This window comes from Chelon labrosus (genome assembly GCF_963514085.1).
Source record: "Chelon labrosus genome assembly, chromosome: 3".
Lineage (NCBI taxonomy): Eukaryota > Metazoa > Chordata > Actinopteri > Mugiliformes > Mugilidae > Chelon > Chelon labrosus.
This window is the reverse complement of record NC_140339.1, coordinates 9,179,313-9,199,022: the sequence shown is the minus strand read 5'-3', so window position 1 is coordinate 9,199,022 and position 19,710 is coordinate 9,179,313. Positions and strand designations below refer to the sequence as shown.

The 19,710-nt window shown below is 40.1% G+C and overlaps 1 protein-coding gene across 2 annotated transcripts in view; it reads right to left on the bottom strand.

Moving 5' to 3' along the window:
* The window catches only part of map2k5 (mitogen-activated protein kinase kinase 5), a 52,173-nt gene extending 35,022 nt beyond the window's left edge, over positions 1-17,151 (bottom strand). For both annotated transcript variants that reach the window (XM_084541499.1, XM_084541500.1), the window contains exons 1-9: positions 16,670-17,151; positions 16,399-16,447; positions 14,713-14,780; positions 10,407-10,476; positions 9,524-9,564; positions 8,079-8,146; positions 7,924-7,972; positions 6,292-6,356; positions 144-183 (exon numbers count right to left, since the gene is read on the bottom strand). In XM_084541499.1, the coding sequence (XP_084397625.1) occupies positions 144-183; positions 6,292-6,356; positions 7,924-7,972; positions 8,079-8,146; positions 9,524-9,564; positions 10,407-10,476; positions 14,713-14,780; positions 16,399-16,447; positions 16,670-16,801 (582 nt within the window). In that variant the 5' untranslated portion in view covers positions 16,802-17,151. The remainder of the gene's footprint in view (positions 1-143; positions 184-6,291; positions 6,357-7,923; positions 7,973-8,078; positions 8,147-9,523; positions 9,565-10,406; positions 10,477-14,712; positions 14,781-16,398; positions 16,448-16,669) is intronic.
* Between the last annotated feature and the right edge of the window lie 2,559 nt (positions 17,152-19,710).

Here is a 19,710-nt window from a genome sequence, read left to right as displayed (position 1 = left end):
CTGTAATCAAACACCGGGGGGGGGGGGGGAATTCAGTCTTTTTTAAACCCAACGCTTATGTTGTTATGTTGATGTTTCAATGGGGCGGACTTGATGAAAGCATCATGTAACACGACTACCATGTAAATGGAAGGAATTCTCACCTTGACAGCTAACACCCGCTTCCCAAGAACATGGTACGCTCTAGAGGGACAAGACAGAAGATGATATGAAACAAAAGACATTTTTATTTATTGATAAACATGTAACTGTTTGTAAAAGTTTGAGCCACAATTATAAGTTCGCATTAAGTCATTTTACCTATGGCAGATAGACAGATTGCTCATATTTTGCATGGCTGACTAAGTCTTGAGTCACGTCAGTTTCTGATATTCTGCCACTCATCTTTGTAGATCATTTTAAGTATTTCAGTTAACATCTATACAACTGTATATCTTCCCATTAAGGTACAGTGTCCCTTAAAGAAATAAAAATAAAAATAAGACATAATGCCAACATTATGATGTGATTATTAAATAGACACTATTCAAAGAGAGCCCAAACTGTAAGTGAGTGATCTATTGTATAGAGAGTGAAGAAACCATTTCTACTGGCTGACAATAAAAACTCCACAAGTCTCTGAGTCTCTGAGCAGCAGTCTAAATTAACATGACAAAATGTTTCTGTCTTTACTCTTAAAGGTCAGGGGTCACCACCCAAAACCAGATGCAGTCAGCCCTATCTCTAGTTGCTCCAGACAGAGTTTTGAGTTGCAAGTAAAGCAGCAGGTACAGACCGTCCTCGTAATGATTTAATTATCAAACTCCTTAATGCCAAACGTCGGCTTTAGTTACAGCCCTCGAAGGTTAGTTTACGGTGCCAGCGACAATACCTCAGGACCTCTCAACATACAATCCTCAAGGACGAATAGTGGCCGACAGCTGTCAGGTGACGGGGATGAGGTGCGTTCAGGGTGCGTCACACAGGCTACTAAATGTGATACCTGGCTACTCACCTGTCTGTGGGTCGTCTACAGAGAATGCGTATGGTGCAAAGTGTGATTAATGTGTCCAAGATTGGAGTATCACATTGCTCTTCGTCCAGATACCTCTAAACTGGCCCAAGGCTTTAATTAATGACACCTATTAGTACCATGTCAGGTATTTACCAACAGTTAGAACAAACACTGGTCACTGACTATAGCTATGCCAATGCTGACTGTTGGACAAAAAAAAAGCAAACTACAGCCAATTGAGATTGCCAAAAGAAAAACAATAATCATTAGTAGTCTTATAGATAACAATTAATCCATTGATTAATTGGCAGGATCTTACTTTCAACAGATGTTTTAATCTCATAGTAGGTAAACTGGAAGCCAGTCCTAAGTTCCCATGCCCACAAAATTGTGAGTCAGAGTTCTGGATTTGGGGTTGGGGTGGTGTTTATGTAATGATGGACAACAGAATGACAACAATATACTCATACACATCACGCGAATGCTGTTAAGTTGATTTTGTTTACAACAAAATGGCTGCTGTCAGAGTAGGAAGATGATGAAGATAAATAAAAGGCCGAACAGTTAACAGCAATTTGTGAAGAAGCACAGGTCACATACTCAGTTGCTCTGACTGTTTGTCGACAATTGGATAGCTGAGTGTTTTGGGATTTCAAGTGTCATCTTTCTGGAGGAGAGCTCTTCGTACAGAACTCTGATGACCTTGTTTTCATTTTGATGTCTCAGTCTTCCTTTAAGCTACAATCAATATCAGTTAAGCATGACTGGTGCCTCTTAATTAAGACGTAGATGTTAATTGAGACAAGATCGCAGGGGTAGACATGTTAAATACTGACTGGGCCGGCTGTGTGAGCAAGGCAGCCTGGAAAAGAGATTAAACCAAGTCTAAACAACTCCAGTTCTCTGTGGCAATTCTAGATGGTAATAATTAAATACCGCTAGACACAAAACAGTTGAACAACAGTTGAAATTAATGCATTTAATGGTATGTTTCAGGGCTGGCGATGCCGTGTGACTACTGCATACTTAAAGCTTTATTCTCAGACTGTCCTTGACTGCCTCAGGGACGAGCATCCCTATATGACTTACAGTGACAGGCTTCTGACAGCGGGAGACATGGGGACAAGGTTACATAGCCACCCCCCCGCCACTTCCCCCTTATCTGACCCCAGTAAACGTGCCCCATTGCCTGGATCTTATTTACACTCCAGCTTGCTCTGTAATAAAAGCTCCATCATGCAGTATTCATAGTGCCTCTCTCTATGTCTCTGAAGTTGGGGCTGCGGGTTAGCGAGACTGGCCTCCGGGATCAGGGCTAACGTGGTAAGTTTACACTGCCACATGGCCGACGGGCCGCCTTTCTCTCTCCCCGACTCTCTCACCTTATACTGGCTATTACTGGTATCCTGAGTTACACAGTCAGACAGAAACCTAAACACAGACGTTCACAGACAGACGTGCATGCACGCACAAACGTATACGGTCCTTAAATATCAACCACACTAAAGCAGGAAGGCTGAAAAACTCAAATTAAAACAGACTAATTTCTGAAAGGACTTCTATGTGGTTGAGACATAAATTAACTTTCTCTTGTTTGCTGTTTGGATTGAAACAGTTGTGTTTTTCTAGAGGGTGACCGTTTTTTTGGAGGGTGTCCCATCGTATTCAGTCACCGTCTGGCCAGTTCACGGGACACTTCCAGAAAAGGAAAGTTAGGACTACACAAGTTAAGAGATGCAGATGCACACTTTGGTGCTGCCACCTGCCATGAATGACAGTAAAAACTGTTGTACATCGTGTCGACGCCTACAGGTAAAAGGTGTTATAGTAGCGGAGCTGTTTTTATATGCTTGCTGTTTAGGTGACAGTCAATGCGTGTTTGTGGGTGTGACCGTTATTTTATTTTGCATATGAATGAAAAAACTGGAGCATTGCGTCACCAATCAGGCATCAGATGACATTTATACAGATTCTTAACTATTAAGATGAACTGATAAGCTCCTATTTTAAAAATTCATTAGTCTTTCCCAAAAAACCTCTGATTTAACCTTCTCAACATCACTACAATGTAAAACCAATCACAACTATTCATTCAGCATTTATTTGAGAGATTCTGTTAATCCAGGTGAAATCCCCTCCACCTTGTTCTTGACACAATCTCAAATCTGACACCCATTAACCAAAGAGGTTTGGTCCTTCAATTTACAATCTGATCAATGAGGTGAAAAAGAAAATCAATGGAGAAAATGGGTTGAGAGTCCAAAGAAAGAGCCATGGGTGTCTAAGTGGATGTCACCACACTCACAGCCAGGCAAATGTGCTCGTTTTAATTGCGCTGCAGGATCCATGAGTCACGAAAATGGCTTGTGTGTCCTTGCGATTGTATTTATAAGCCACAGAGTCAGTTAGATCGGTGGACAAGATGGACCTCTGAGAGAGTGTGTAATAAAAAAACAAAGGCCGACATTGATGGATGGCTAGGTCAGCATGTGGCTATGGAGAGCTGAGGTGTTGGTAACATCCAATTGAGTCTAAATGGCTCTGGGTCATAAATGGGCTAAGAGGTTAAAAGGTGGGGAGCCTTTTGTGGCGCTATTCACACATGATAAGCCCAATATAAACGGGAGTAAAGATGCTGAAGAGCACAGAGAATTAGTTTCTAATCGAAACCGAAACATGTACATTCCCACAGTCAGTATATATTCTGTATGTGGACTCATTTCCTTTTCAGTGCAGGACAATTTCTCACCGTTATTTGTGAACCTTGACCAAAAGACAAGGTAGAAGGTAACACATATTGGCAAAGCACGGAATGCAAAAACATCTGTACTCATTGACTCTATGCAAGTCCACACATTGGTAGTGTTTGACATTCAATGCGTCAGGTAATGGCATGGCCTCTGTAATTGTCAAGCAACACCACTGTGTGATTTATGGCAAAAATAACAGTATGATCATTTAATTTTTAAGCCAGGAACTGCAGTCCTGACATTTTCCACACTTCACTCAGAGGAGTTGTATGTGAGAACTTTCAACGTATGAAAATCCTACCATAATAAAAGCTTTTAATGCAGACTGACTGCTTTTGATTTAATTACCGCATCACAGTTTTTTTTGTCTCAAAATGTTTGCATTTACTTACATACAGTATATGGACAGAGTGTAGCATATATGTTGAAGAACTATTACTGGAATTGTTAAAGTGAGAAATGTAGTCAGACTTTAAACAACACTACAAGGAGGTAATCAAGTCATCACTAGCTCAATAATGAGCAAACACATTAAATGAAATGCCAACTGAAGCACAAGATATTTGAAGATTGTCCCTGTGACAGAGAAATTACAAATTCATCATGTTGAGTTTCCTCTAGGTCCAACAGTCTACTTACACAGATGCAAGTAGGTTTAGAGCAGTAGCTAACTTTATGCTTTTTCTGTTCAATATATGTAATAACAAACTGATCATTCAGGCCTCTGCCAACTCCCAGGTGACAATTCCACTCTAGGTCCTGCATTAACTGCATTGGTCTGCCTCTCCAAGCCATACCCTATATGACGACGCCTGACATACAGCTTTTACAGATATGCAATCAAGCGCCATGGCACAGACCATAACAGGTACATTTGGTTTGAAATGCATTTCCTTGTCTCGTCTCTCAGCGGCCAGACAAACACAGAAACTCCTCCCTCCTTCTGGCTCCAACAGAACATCTTCTCAGACGTCTTTGCTCTTTTCTGCTTTGCAGTGAAAGTAACTTTTAATCAACATTCATTAACTTCAACTCCAACGTGAGTCATTCAGTTCCAATCGCCATTGCTTGAAGTACACAGAGAAAGTCAATACAACCGACTAGACGCCAACTAGTGTCTCAGTGGTGTTATTACAGAACGATGCAGACAGACAAGGTTACTGCCGTAACCCGTAACCACCTGGCGCTGTACGCAGGGTTTGCTGTGGGAGTATAAATCAAGCTTTAGTGGGACACACAAAATCTGTTTCTTGACAAGTCAAAATGTCCATGCTGAATGAAGATGTGTAGTATGAAGACGGGACTCGTGTTCAGTGATGCACTCCAAGGGCTTCATATTCAAGCTGTTGAAAAGTCTATTTGAGCTACTCGCTTGACCCAATTACTCTGACCTAAAAAAGTACAAATAGTATGAATTGATGTTTTTTAATTAAATACTAAATAAGATACAGTAAGAATTTCATGTAAATTAAAATGTGCATGGCATAACACAGTGTATAACACCAAAAACAACCGGGGTGACTTTTTAGCTTATATTTTCTTCATCTTCTCCATTCAACCATAAACATTTCAGTACCAATGCATATTGATTTTTTTACTGGGCTAAATTGACTGAAAAGTTGTCGGTCTTGCAATAGTGGCCGTCCCCGGTGCGGTGTAACCACTCCTGGTGCCAAACTGATGAACAATCGTATTCTCCTACAACTACGAGAGCTTGGCAAGTAATGAAACAATCTCAAAATCATAAAACAGTAAAAGGTGTTTGGAAAGAAAAAGAATGAAAATATAAAATAGGATAGTCTTGTGGATTTGCTAGATAAAAAAAAAAATTACTGGGTTTGCTGGGGCACATCACTCTGTCAAGCCAAGGTTAGTCTGAGCAGTGATCAATACTTCAATCTCAATAAAACAGCTCAATAGCTGAGGATTGATGGAAAGAACAACGCACAAGTTGGGGCCAGAAAGATAGAGGGAGCAACACAAATGCCAACCTTGTCATAACGTTAGCAGCTCAGTAATACATTTGTCTAGCCAGAAAGGATGGAGCTCTTCGTGGTGGCAGGTAATGTGCTGTACTATAGACCGATTAAGTCAATTGCTGTCATATCTTACAGCTCCAAATCAATATCATATATGTTTGCAACCTTCAAACCAGAATAAATAAGTGAAAGCAGGAGACACAAACCAGCCTGATAGATGTCACACCAAACACTGAGAGATAAATGGACACATGAGGAAAGAGAGGGAGTGCGGTGAAGAATGGACAACCCTCCACAGAACGTACGGCGGATTAATGAGTGTCATTTTGTCATAAAAGCTGAGCAGAAAAATCCAAAATGTCTCAAAACTACCAACTTATTGAGACATCCTTTTTTTTTTAATATTTGCACCATATAGCTGCTTCAGCTGCACTGAATACATAATTTAGACTATCTTACTTGCTCCAGCAGGTATCTTTTCAGCATCACTATCCGTTATTGTGCATTGGCCTTGTACTGTTGGCCACGGCACAATAACGTCTCAGCGCTAGAGCCAACAAACACTTACTTGTAAACTGTGCCTCCGTTGCCATGGCCAAGTTGCTCTTGATAGTGGATATCTTGGGCATTTATCTGAATGGGGGAAAAAACACAAACAAGTGTAAAATAATGGGACTTGGAAGCCACGCAACTACTGGATTACATGTTTAGCTAAACTGGTGAGAGAGAGAGTCCGCACACGCAAGAGAGAGGGGACTGCAGTGTTATTGGAGGCTATAAACACGACAAGCGCTCAGGTCACTCCAAGTTCAGTGACATAAGGAGAGAAAACAGAGGAACAGAAGGAGGAGAGGAGGAGATCAATACAACATTTACTGTCCAATTTATAAAAGGACATTGTGTTTGGGTGAGCGGAGGAGTGACTGATGTAGAGTTTAATGATGATTTGTTTGCTGTCATCGTTCTACCCTACTTTGATAAAACAAAAGTGTCAGGCTTGTCTGTGCACAAGTTTCCTCATCTAGTCCATTTTCAAAAGGCCGGTGAAAATGTTTCTGCCATTAAAAAGAAATTCCTCTAAACAGAGCGATGAAATAATCTAGTTATGATACAGGTGGAGCAAATGTAATGTAAATGTATCTCAAGTAACATATAGAATCATTAGAAAATCAAGCTTTTATAAAATCACACACTTTCTGATAGGAAACTGAGCAAACGTGGAATATTCTTATTCTTAAATTCATTTTGGACAGTCATCATGCACTAAAACTACTGATATATTTTGAGAAAATGATCGGGAATAATACTCCAACAATGACTAGGACAAACGTGAGTTTAGAGTCTCAATTGAAGAAACAAATAAACCGAAAAAAAACAAAAACATTCAAAATGTCACATCTAAATCCTCATCTGCCAACTCTCGAACACAAAACCTGAAAACCCAAACAATTTACTATATTTTGTATTTTCTTCTGACATAATACATAAGTGCAAAATGCTAGCACACTTTAAATCCTCCAAATTATACATGCAGGATATCAAAAAAACATTTTAAGAAAAACAAATGCTTATATTTGAACACACAAAATGGTCAGAATGTACAGCGTGCAGCGAATATTTATTTCAGTGACTAATGCCTCGGCCCATGGCTCGCTGTGTGACGCTAACCGAGACTCCAGACTAACGGTGCTCTGACAAAATGCCAGTTTATCTGGGCTGATGCCCATCTGTACATGATATGATGATATGAACGAGGGGTTGCCAAAACTAATTTTGTACAGACAGAAGGAAGCACACATCACAACATAGACATAAAAAACACCCCCAAAATTGAACCTCTGTTGATTTGTTAACGCAGTAAGAGGAGTAAGAAGAATGAGAAGAAGTGGATGGAGAGATGGAGGAGGAGGAGGGAGAGAACAGCTCTATTAGTTCACCGCGTTACAGCAGAAACCTGAGAGGTTGCTGGCTTAATTGTCTTCCTGACATCTAAGCTACTGTGTCTGTGTGTGAGAAGAAGAAAGAGAGAGAGAGGGAGAGAGAGAGAGAGAGAGAGAGAGAGAGAGTGTTAATGCTAGGAACCAAGCTGTCCTCAGTATGGCACACTGAAGCAACAATAACCAAACCCACACTCTCTATAACACAACCACAGTCTCTCAATATGCATGAGGGGTCAATTTCTGCTTAAATCTAGGCTCACCTGCCCATTTGTCAAGATCCTCTTCAACTCAGCAGACGATTTCTTTAAGCTTGAGGAAAATAACACAAAGTGGTGTAAGCATAACAGAGATGGTGATACTGATATTCCAGGTGGTGTAACTGGTGTAACTGCTCCTAATGCCGCAGAACACTCACCTGTTGTTGGCTATGGAGTCTGGGACAGCATGAGTGCAGTCATTGGCTGGGTTAGATCTAGTATTAACCTTAAGGTGTGCGAACACATACAAAGGACACACAAATACACAGTTAGTGGTCAAGGCCAAAAGACAGGCAGACAGACAGGCATATGGCCAGACCCCCTGATGCACAACAACAAAACACAGGCTCTCACTTTAGCTCGGAGGATAATTGGCTTTTGTAAAAGAGAGAGACATACAAAGAAGGAAGAAAGAAGTGTCCAGATGGGGGGGGGGGGTGATGATGGGCAGACAGAGAGAAAAAAAAAAAATTTGCATGGAAGTACAACAATATGGCTTAAAACCAGAGAAAGTGAGACAAAAATGGGTTGGCAAAGACTTGATAGAAATTAAAGTTTATAATGTTGATGCCTCACTTGGGACATGGTGCTTTATATCTATTAATCTGCATTTATGTTTACCCTGAAGACCTCCAAACTCAACCCAGATACTGAGCACAAAAGACGAGACCCTGTAAAGAGGATCCTAAAAATAACTCATTAATTGAGGTCAAGGGGTCGATGTGTTGGGTCCACTAAAGCACAGGGATTGTCTCTTTAATTAGTGCCCAGGAAAACCTAATTTAAATGGCACACAAGACTCCTCTCAGCCAATTACTTTTATATTAACTCAGGAGAAACAGAGGGGAAAGATTACCAACGGAGTCAAGGTTTTGGGAGAACATCATCTTCTCAAAACAGACCTCCTGACCTTAAACAAAACTGACACAGTTCAGTAGCCGTTACCAAAGCTCCTCTGAGGATACATTAAATAAAGCACTTTCGGTATTTTTTGTGGGTGGGTGAGTGGTGGTGGTGGTGGTGGTGGTGGGGGGGCGTTATATCATTGAGATGCAGATGGATATAGTATGGATCATCTGGAGAGTCGGAGGAGGTGTCAAGTCATTTAACCCATGGTAATTAGCAATGCCTTTCAATAGCAACATATGCCTAACATAAAATGGGAAGGTCTGTGGAAGGCCATTTGGGGGCTTGTAATGACAATTTCATGGTTGAACAATGACATCTTCTTACTGCCCGATTCAGGTTTTGCTCTAACCAACGCTGATGCTCTTCATTTCATATCACAGGGAATGAGAGGATCATAATAGTCTAGAGGGGGATCGGGATCTCAGGATGACTATCCCAGCATGAGAAACAAGAATGCAGGTATGATTGAGAAGGAGAGTGACAAGCTCCCCGCTACAGCCACAGCCACATATTCCCGTACATAAACATGGACGAGGGCAGCAAGAGAATGAGTGAAAGAAAAGGAGAGCCTTGACTTCAATTGACATTTCAATAAGTGGAACACAGCGTTACCAATCCATTTGACTCAACTTCTCACCCTCCCCTCCCCTCCTTCTCTGTGTAAGGCAGCCGAAACAATTATTGAGATAGGTACCTTCAGGCCATGTATGTTCCGGATCCCTGGAGTCTTGCCGGCTGAAACAGTAATTGACTAGATTGTAGAACACATCACTGGGCCATTTACAAATGTGTTGAAAAAAGGGAATCAGTTCTTTATAAAGAAAAGAAGAAGAAGAAGAAAAAAAGATGAAATGAAATGAGGGTTACTCTGAAATTAGTTGTGGACAAGAGAGTGATTGAGATGTTGGGCTCTTGAGACAGTTAGTGGTAGGTAGGAAGGAAAAAACAATCACTGAGTTAGAGAAAAGAGAAGCAGATATATATATATATAGAGAGAGAGAGTAAAAAAAAAGAAAGAACAACTGAAAGACAGAAGCCTGATATAGAGTAAAAGAGACAATGAAAGGTTTCATCACTTTGTCCTTGGGGCCTGTTAGTTATGTATTACTTTGAGAAAAGCATATGAAGACAAAGGAAAAACGTGTACTGAAGAAGCACTCATGGTTAAAAGAAAAAAACAGTTTAGGGAGAAAGTGCACAATGCCCGAGATGGAGGCAAGGCTTAGCCTGAGCACAAGCTTGCACTTTCAATGTCCTTGGAGCGAGAGACATGTAGATTCATAAATGACTGTCAGAACAACAAAAGAATGAGCCACTGAATTTTAATATTGTCCAGAGGCTCCATTGTTACTCCTGGCCATCAAGCGCTCCCATTTTCTTACTGTTTCAACGCAGCACGAGTGATGGCCCCAAATTTCCATGTAGTAGCTTTTGAGTACAAAACTGTGGATATTTATTTTTTTTCTTCTTACTTTTAGATTTTGCTTGTGATTAATTGTCAACACATTAATTACAAAGATGTATTGAGCCTTTCAGCATTACCAATTAATGATAAACTGTAATATGTCACGGTGTACCTCTTGGAAAAATCTGCAGAGGGTCCGGCAGCAGTCCATTCATGCGTTGTTCATTCATTGTGTTGCAGTACTAAAGGAGAAAAAAAAAATTAAAAATCACAAATAGTTTAAGAGTGACGGCAATTTAATGTCATTATTACCAATACTGCTACTTAAATATGGTTAAGAAAGACATTAAAGCTGTTACACACGAAATAAAAAAACTAGAATTGCTGTTTAATTATTTACTACACTGATGAATTTAATAATATCACACACACAAAAATGTTTATTTTACTGATGTCACGATTAATCCACAGTGTTCTGAAAAATGTGAGCATGCTGTGCTGAAATCTGTTGCCGATGAGGACCAATGCCCTGTGGGCTTGTTCTGAAGGAGTGTAGCATTAACCCTTTTCTCCTCCGGGTCAACAGCTCACCAAACACTCATATCCTACAGGACTAACACGTGCATACACACACTCTGGAGCCTCTCAGACGCCTGCCAAGGCAATGCAATAATTGATGTTTCAGTTAACCAAACCATCTGTTAAACTGTGAGTGTGTGTGTGGGTGTGCACGTGTCGGAGTCGGTGCATTTCTTTGTGTCCTCTCCTTACTGAGACTTCAAAAACACATAAAGGTCTTAGTGATGACACACTTTAAAAGATGTCTTTACGTAGTGTACATGTGTTCATTTACAATCCAGTGTGAACTATCAAGTCATCGCAGCAATATGTAAATTTGCTCTCTCATTGTGGAGGAGGGAGAGAGGGAGGGAGGGAGGACGATGGGATGGCTTGGATGGGAATGGATCAGAATGGCTACCCAAGTGGCACAGCTGTTATTAAAAGGCCTATTTATCACTGTCAGATCCCCTTCTCGCTCCTAGCCCTCTGCATTCGCCCTCCAGCATTCTCACTAGGCCACATCTGAACAATGGGCCTAATACCCAAAAACGTGTTGTGTGGGGTGGAGGGGGGTCGGGCTTCACGTACCTTTAATTTTCCGCTCAGCTAGCTTATTGATTAAGGCTGCAATTACCACCTAATCTGTAGTAGGTGTGTTATTAAAAGACATTCTCCATTGTTGGCCAATAACTAAACAGTGTCCGATCCCAAATACCATCGCTCAGCCTTAAGGGACAAGAGCGAGAGAGAGAGAGCGAGAGCGGCTCTCATCATCATTAGCAGACTAAGGGGAAAATGGGAGTAAGAATGGCGGAATTAGAGCCACTACCTCCAGGGGGAGCTGAGTGAGGAGAGGATGAGGTCACATGAGTTTTTTCTGGGTTTTTTTTTTTTTTTTTAGCAGCTGACATAGCCGCTCTTTAACTTTGAACACGGGCGTCTGTCTTTCAAGGTGTCGAACAATGATTAGAGATGCCTGGAAGTCTAGTGGGTCTCACAGGAGCATGTAGCAATCAATGTTCTCAGCGATGGGGGATACTTTTCACAATAAATGCCCTCTGCAGACTGATGTTAATTAAGCGCTGAATTTGAGCCTTAATTTTGCTCAGCAATCAGGAGCGTGACTTTTCCGTTAGGCAATGTTAAAGTAGAGATTTAAAATATGAAAAAAAACAGCTTTGCAGTGAAAGCATAGTTAAAAGCCTGATTATAAATTTATTATCACAGAGACACAAACATATGCTTCCACAAAGAAACCATGACAGACTGAATGAATCACTCCACCTTTCACCTAACATGCTGTTTCCCTTAATTCCTATTAATTTCACATAATGGCTGTCTGCTCACCTGGAATTAATAACACTGAAGCAAAAATCCACTGGGGTCTCTACGGAGGCTAAATGGCAACCACAGCAAACAACCACAACAAGAAAAAAAAAATCTCCAAATACAAATGCAAATATCTGCTGAAATGCATAACCCTTGCATAAGACATTTAAAATACTCGACTAGCGTAAATTATATTCTAGTGACTCCAGTATTTTCCAGGTGATCAGCAGCTTTTTGTACACCTGGCAGTCCCATGAGCAGAAAGCCATTACGGGACTCCTGGATTTGTTTGCCAAAAATTCCTTGAACAAATGGGTTTTGAAATCTGTGGGCGAAGCAGCGCAGTGTTGTGGATACTAAATATTTGTGCTGGGTAAAGTGAGGCGCAGGCCAGGGTCATAAATTTACATGCACTTCAGACATGTCACATCATCAGAATAAGGAACTCGTTGTCGGGACATTAAACTACTGACTACTGCGATAGAAATCAGGTTCAATGACATTTTAATACAAAATCCAACGTCACAAGTATATTTGTGACTATTACTGATATTTATAAGATCACACCACCAAATCAGCATCATCATAAAAGTGCGACTATCGCATAGACTGCATAAAATAGCAGTAGTAATGTCAAAACACCAAGGATGGGAGTTTCTTGAAACCTTACATAACCACTGAAACTCTCTTAAAAACTCCTCCCGTTCTTACGGGACAAACTGCAAAGCAAAGCAGAATGACAGAAGAATCTCTGCTGGATTTGTGTAAAAGAAATCTGGCTGAGGTCAACGTCTTTTCCGTCTCTGTTTCACAACACTCCTCGGCACAACATCTGTCTCTTTTTGCTTAATCACCCTGCTACCCTATGCTACTTAATGATTAAAAGGCAACCACAAGTGAATGCATGACAAAAACGGACAAAAAAACAGGCAGAGTAAATTGTGCCTGTGGCTCTAGCAGCATCATTGTGAGCTGATGGGGGGTAAAAGACATCCAGAGATGAAAGTAGATTTTGAACAATTCTGCGGCCCAGGGGGGCTGTTCTTTAATGAGGCAAAACTTTAAGTACTGAATAATAAATAATAAAAATTGACAGTTCATTTAGCTTTCAGTGTACCTCATACAGAAACCCATTACACGCCATTACTCTTACTGTCCGTGGCATGAACAGTAAGTATGGTGGAATATGAAAATATACTGCAGTAGATGGCGAAGCTGATTGGTGGGAGGTGCCTGCAACTTTATGTGTGTTTGGTTGTGTGTAGCTTAATATTAGCAGTTCATCAGCATCTAACCCCCTTTTCAGATTATTTCCTTCAAACCAGGGGTGCTTTGTGTAATGCAATATAGTTTTAATTTAACTGTTAAACTCTTTTGATGTATCCGACCTGAGGAGGTAGTTTTGACCACAACTAAATGCGGCTTCTGACACCACTGTAAGGGATTTGCCCTACGTGATATGAGGAAAACCTGCAATGTGTGATAACACTGTTCAATATTAAAGTGAAAATAAAACTTTGGAAATGAAAACAAATGCTGAAGTGTGCCTAAATTTTCTTTGGCCTTCTCTCCTTCCTCAGCCATGACAGTAAACCGTGCAGTCATCGCCAAACTGGCACCGACTGATAGGAACTCTCATATTGCAATAACAACGGAAATAAAGTGAGTACTAGAAGGGGTTCCTTTTTTCTGAGATTAACAACTGAAGTATTTTCCAAGTGGTTTGTTTTTATACCTTGAATTATTTTCATGTCAGATAGAAGTGTTAACACTCAAGCACACAGCTTAAGATATTAGGATGTCTGTCTCTAAAAAATAATAATGGGTCCCTCATATGGGCTGGGTTCTCTTCAAGGTTATTACCTCTTAAATAATTTTTTTTTCTTACCACAGTTGCCTTATGAGGCATAGACACAGGAAGAGACAAGCATCCATGTGGTGACAAAAGACCATGGCATGAAAAAATCTTTAGTAAAGCAAAATGGCCAGGCACTATGTTGAACTATGCCTAAGTCATATTTTAATGTTTTCGAAAAACAACAAAAAATGACTTAATTATAGCAATTATGCTATGAGGCTAACGATGTGTTTCCTCACAAGAAATCATCGTCCACGACTTTGGTTCCTACCACTAAATTCACCATGGTGATAACGTCAGGTGAACACAGAACACAGGCGGAGCGGGGCCATCGCTGATGATATTTTCTTTTCAAAACGAGAGCGGTGATGACAGGAAGAGCAGGCTTCATCCAAACACTGAGATTACTTTTTATGTTCTGCTTGTTTCACTTGTTCAGGGCGGTCAACTATCAGCTACACAGCGATAGGCGACAAGTGAATCACTTTATATGTGGACAGGACTTTAGTCCTTCCTCTGGGGTTCTGGGATCTATAGAACGTCTTTAAACAATTTTGATTGTTGTAGGTGACACCTTAATAAAACTAAATTAAACTGAAATTGAATTCAGTGAAGAAGCAGCTACGACACAATACAACCAAAAAAATATTATCGTGAATTTATGTCAGCCATAGCGAAGAAGTCTTAATGAAGAAGCAATTTAATAATATTTAATAATATATGTACTCACATATGACAACATGGCTTTGAGTTCTTCATCACTTCTTACAGTGATTCTGTCTCCCACCTCATCTTCATCTAAGAAAAGCACAGAAGCATCTTAACATCTTAACAAAATAAAAAGAACATAAACAGCACAATCAACACTGCATGCAATAAATAGTAATAGACAATTAATAATAATACTTTCACAATTAGTTGTTTTCACAGTTGGTGTTAAATGACAAAAAACAAGTAATATTAATTATAAAACAATAATTTATGTGTTAAAATCTATCAGAAAATGTTATTTTAAGCAGAATAAAAAGAAAGCAAACAATAGTTTGTAAAAAATAGCATTTTTCATTCTATTTTCATATGGATCTATAGGCAGTCTACACTGGAATGACTTTGACTACTTTTTCCCTGAGCTCTCGACCTCCAACAACCAAACAACAACAATACCAAATTCTCAATTTAAATGCAAAGTTCACAATAAGCCCAATTTTAACAGTTGATATTGTTTTTTTGGGGTCTTTTTTTGGGGGTTTTTTGAAGATGTTTCACCATCATCCAAGTAGCTTCTTCAGTTCTAAATAACTGATGGGGAGTTATGTTTTTTTATTCTGAACATCTGTGGGTGTTGCCTACCTGAAACTGTCCAGATTAACCTGGGTGGTGTGCTGTTTAGAATTAGTTTAGAATAGTTCTGTAAAAACCCATCAATGGCTGGAAAGTCCAGACTCAAGATGTGAGAGAAACTTTTTGTTGATGTTGAGAGTGAGTTGTAAGTGCCTCAGTCCCCGTTCCCCACTCAGAGAGGAAGGGGCTTTCCAGTTTTCACAGATGGCTTATTTAACTCCTTTTTCAAATCATTTCGCTTCTCTAGCTAAAATGAGTATGTTGTTGTCCTCAAAAGAGTGCTCCCTGACCTCAAGTGTAGATGGACTGCGCAGTCCTGACCCGTAGAACTGTCTCTCTAGTGTCATGCCATGCATTTGTGAATTGGATGTTTTGTCTCTCATCGCTCTAAACTACATAAGCTACATTGCTCTGCTTTTGCCTGGGTGTTAGTCTTTGAGATGAACAACACCAAGGCCAATCTGACCCACATCCTCAATTTGCAGTTGAGTGTCTGCATGACCCTATTCATGCGAGTTTCAGATGGGAACCACCCACAGATGTTCCAAATAAAAGCTCCCCATTTAGAACTGAAGAAACTACTTGGACAAGTAGTTTCAACATCCTCAAGAAAACTAAGACAAGTCATGATGCCGTTGTTTTAGTATTGTCTTAGTAATGTCTTTGGATGTACCATTAACTGGATGACCTTTACAGAAATACATAGTGTGATATCACTTGTCAAAGCTTTAGGCTGAATTCTAATACAACAGTCCTGCAATAAATTCCCCTTCATGAAGGTTATAATGTTCAGTTTGTGTTGAAACAGGGAACATGAAGGTGGTAATTCAACTGTATGATCATCTTGGAGGATGTAATTTGTGATGCTGTTAAATTGTGTTAAATTAAACACAAAATAAACTAAACAAAACAAAACACAATACTAGTGAAAATACAGATGAATCAACAGCTTTCTAAGTTTGTTTTTGTTGTATGAAGTAGTTGGTGCCTTTAAGAAACACTGTATAAGAAGCTGAGAAGGGTCACAGTTCCTATTTAAGCATTAAAGTAACACAATGGGGAGACAGGAACTTACATTCAAAGGCTGTGACAGTGGCTTCAGGCATGACATCTCTGATTGCAACCTGAAATGTTTGTGAGAATGAATTACAACAGGGACAATAACACAGTATAGTGTAAAGCTATTGACAGATGAGAGGCAGGTCTGATAAAAAAAAGACAAATACTTAAATGTGCTAGTCACACTCAGACACGTTGAATGGCTTGTTGTGCTTGTTGTTTCATTGTACAGTACAGTGTTTTCAACAGAGGCAGTTAGCTAGCTCTGTAGCTTGTTGAAGACTCACCAGTAAGTCACTGAAGTTCAGGAGAGATGGATAGTCCACGGAGGAGTCCATGTCCCCAGACGGCGTTTTTATACGGATCACTATCGCCTCGCTGTCCATTGCGAAGAGCGTGTTTAAACTGAGTATGAGCATAAAGAACGAAACTTAAGCCTCATACTACTTGGCTGCCTGTCGAAGCTAACGAGCTAATTTCCTGCAGTGGCTTGCTAACGACACATGCTAGCATCCTGCTCAGTCCTGACGCTGGATTTAAATGATTTTAAAGCGTCCACCGTTGAGCTCAGACCACAGACACATTAGAACAACACGAAAGCTTTAGTCCGAAGTGTAAATGTGTATTCGCCTGCTCGCCGCAATAAAGTTTTACACTGTGTTGTGCGAGATGTTTAGCTATGCAGCTAGTACTCAGGAAGACAGCGTTTCCGAATCAACATCCGCTAACGGCATTTCAAAATAAAAGACGGACCTTCCCATTCAAAGCGTTGCTGTCAGAAAAAAAAAAATAAATAAATCATCGCATGACCATGTATGCAGTAAATGAAACTTAATTTTCATAAAATGTTATTTAATATGTTTTTAAGTAAAATAATTATATCAGTGTCAGTCTGTGTTTCTGCCCTGGTTTAGCAATTATATAAGGATTTGAATTGCAATGGCAGCTGTAGGGTAGGATATTTAAAGTTGACAAGTTTTTGTTGAATATGACTTTTCTCTGACCAAAACATTTTAAAACATTTAAAAATTACTGAATTTTTTATTTAATTTGTTGGAGTGTGAATATCCGCGACCCTTAACAGGAATAAGCGAGTATAGAAGATGAATGAATGAATGAATGAATGAATAATTTGAAAATATTGGCTTGTGGTTTGTGGTTTGTGGGTTTTTTTTTTTATGTCATTGTTGACATTATGCGTTGCTCAGAAAAACAAAATGTGACCACAGTTATAAAGTGTTCAACTTAAAAAGCTATGCAAAGAAAAGTGCGCATAAGGCATCACAGGGCGAAACTCTATGTGTTTACAACTCAGCCTTCTGTACTGAAGTGGAATTATTGAACGCTTCATCAAAAGAGATAGCTGCCACATTGGACTGCTTTGTTTAACATGGATCAAGTCTGATAAGAGTGTAAAATACTGAGAATCCTGGCTTTCTGAGGACTATAATAGGTGGATAAATAAAGGGTAAATATTCTTTTGAAAAATTGAACTTAGAAGGTCCTCACTCAAACAGCTGTCGAGATGAAAAGGACCACAGCCTTTTAAATAAGTATTGAAAGACTTTTGTACCTCTTTCACTTGACATTAACGTAGCATTAGTATTTAAAGGTTTCCACTCGGCATCAGTCATGAGTGTATAATTAAGTGTAAAACAAAGGGGCAATTAAAACGGCCTTAAGACTGAGGAGCTGCATCAACCACTCTGGACACTCTCTGGTTGCAGGCCCAAAAGCAAGACGACATTGATCCCTGGGCAAAATAAAGTCTCTTTTCTGTTAATTTATAGCACGCTGCTCACAGACCTGATACCCAGAACTGTTGAAAATGCTTCTGTGTGGTCATAAGAACTTGTTAATGCTTGCCTTGTATCTCCATGGGTCAGATTTGGCGAGACACATGGCACTTGAAAATAATATCAATTGTGTGTGTGCTGTGCCAACCATTGCCGTAGGTTGGGTTTCAGTGGCTGCTAAAACAATCGTCTCCACCCCTGGTTGACCTCAGGATGAACCAGTTGTTACCATCTCCTTCAGAAGAAAAGGGAAGCATTCAGAGGGAAGTGTATGTACTGTAGCTGCTTGTCTGTATTTAGTCAATTGCCTCAAACACACACACAATCACACCCGCTGAGGTTACAAGTTCATAGCATCGACCCCCTCTGAACTTAACTCATCACTTACACCAGTACCAACAGCTAGGTTAAAGACCCATTGATTTCTATGTAATGCCTGAAATTATTACTGCGCCTAATTGTTACAGGAGTGTAAAGGGGAAAACAAAACAGGGCTATCAAGCGTTCTGATTAATGCCTCCACCAGCACTGCCCTCTGATGAAAAGCAGAGGATCTATATGGCACTTTGTCAAACATATTCTCCCAGGACGTGACGTTAGGTCCTTCTGCTTCAGGGGCAACTAGGATGAAGGCCAGTCAGCAATCCACGTTATCAGAAATCAAACTCCTGACTTAGCTGGGAGGAGAGAGTGGAAAAGGAAGGCCAGCATTCACTGTCTGGTAATTAAAAGCCATTTTATCAGACCTCCTCTCTTGGCCCATACCTCTTTTCTTGTTATTGACAAGCTGCTTAGCGCAAAGTGAGCTCAGTTTGACTCTAAATATATGAGGCACACTTATTTAACTTTCTCAGCAAAGAGGGAAAAGCAAGTAAACAAGACAGCAACAAAATTGTGCAGGCAGATTGCCCATTACTTCCACTAAAGTTTTATTTTAATCAATGGCTGTTTGTTGTGTGTAACAAATGCAACTGTGTCCACTTCCTCTCCTTCTCGTTCCCTGTCCTCCTATTCTTCTGTTGATGATTATTATTTCATTAGTCTGTGTCAAATGTATTGGTTGGCATGTTGTGTTTATTGATTAATGGGCCAAAGTCAGCACTGTCTTCTTTCACTGTAATGCTGATATAGAAGATCTTGAAATGCTATTTGTCTGCTCGTTAAGCATTGATCGTTGTTGCACATATTGACTGGTACTTGGTAGCTTTCTATCTACTGCGCCCCTTAACATTAATGGTAATTATTCAAAGTAAAAAGGCTTGCAAGCTTGGGGCCTTATTTACCTTGATAGATCCAAGTGTATAAAAGAAGCGAGTTCAACAATCTGTCCAGGGCCACGTTCCAGCTCAGGTGTCCAGATGCAAACCCTCCAGCTGAAATAGAGATGTGTCTCCTCAGCCTTGAAGCCTGAAGCCTGTTGTTTATTGATGCTGCCAGAGTCACTGCTCAGATCGATACCATCTCCCTCAGATGGGCCTTCAACACGCAGACTCCAAATTGAGGTCAGGATATGTAGAGGGTTATGGCACTTC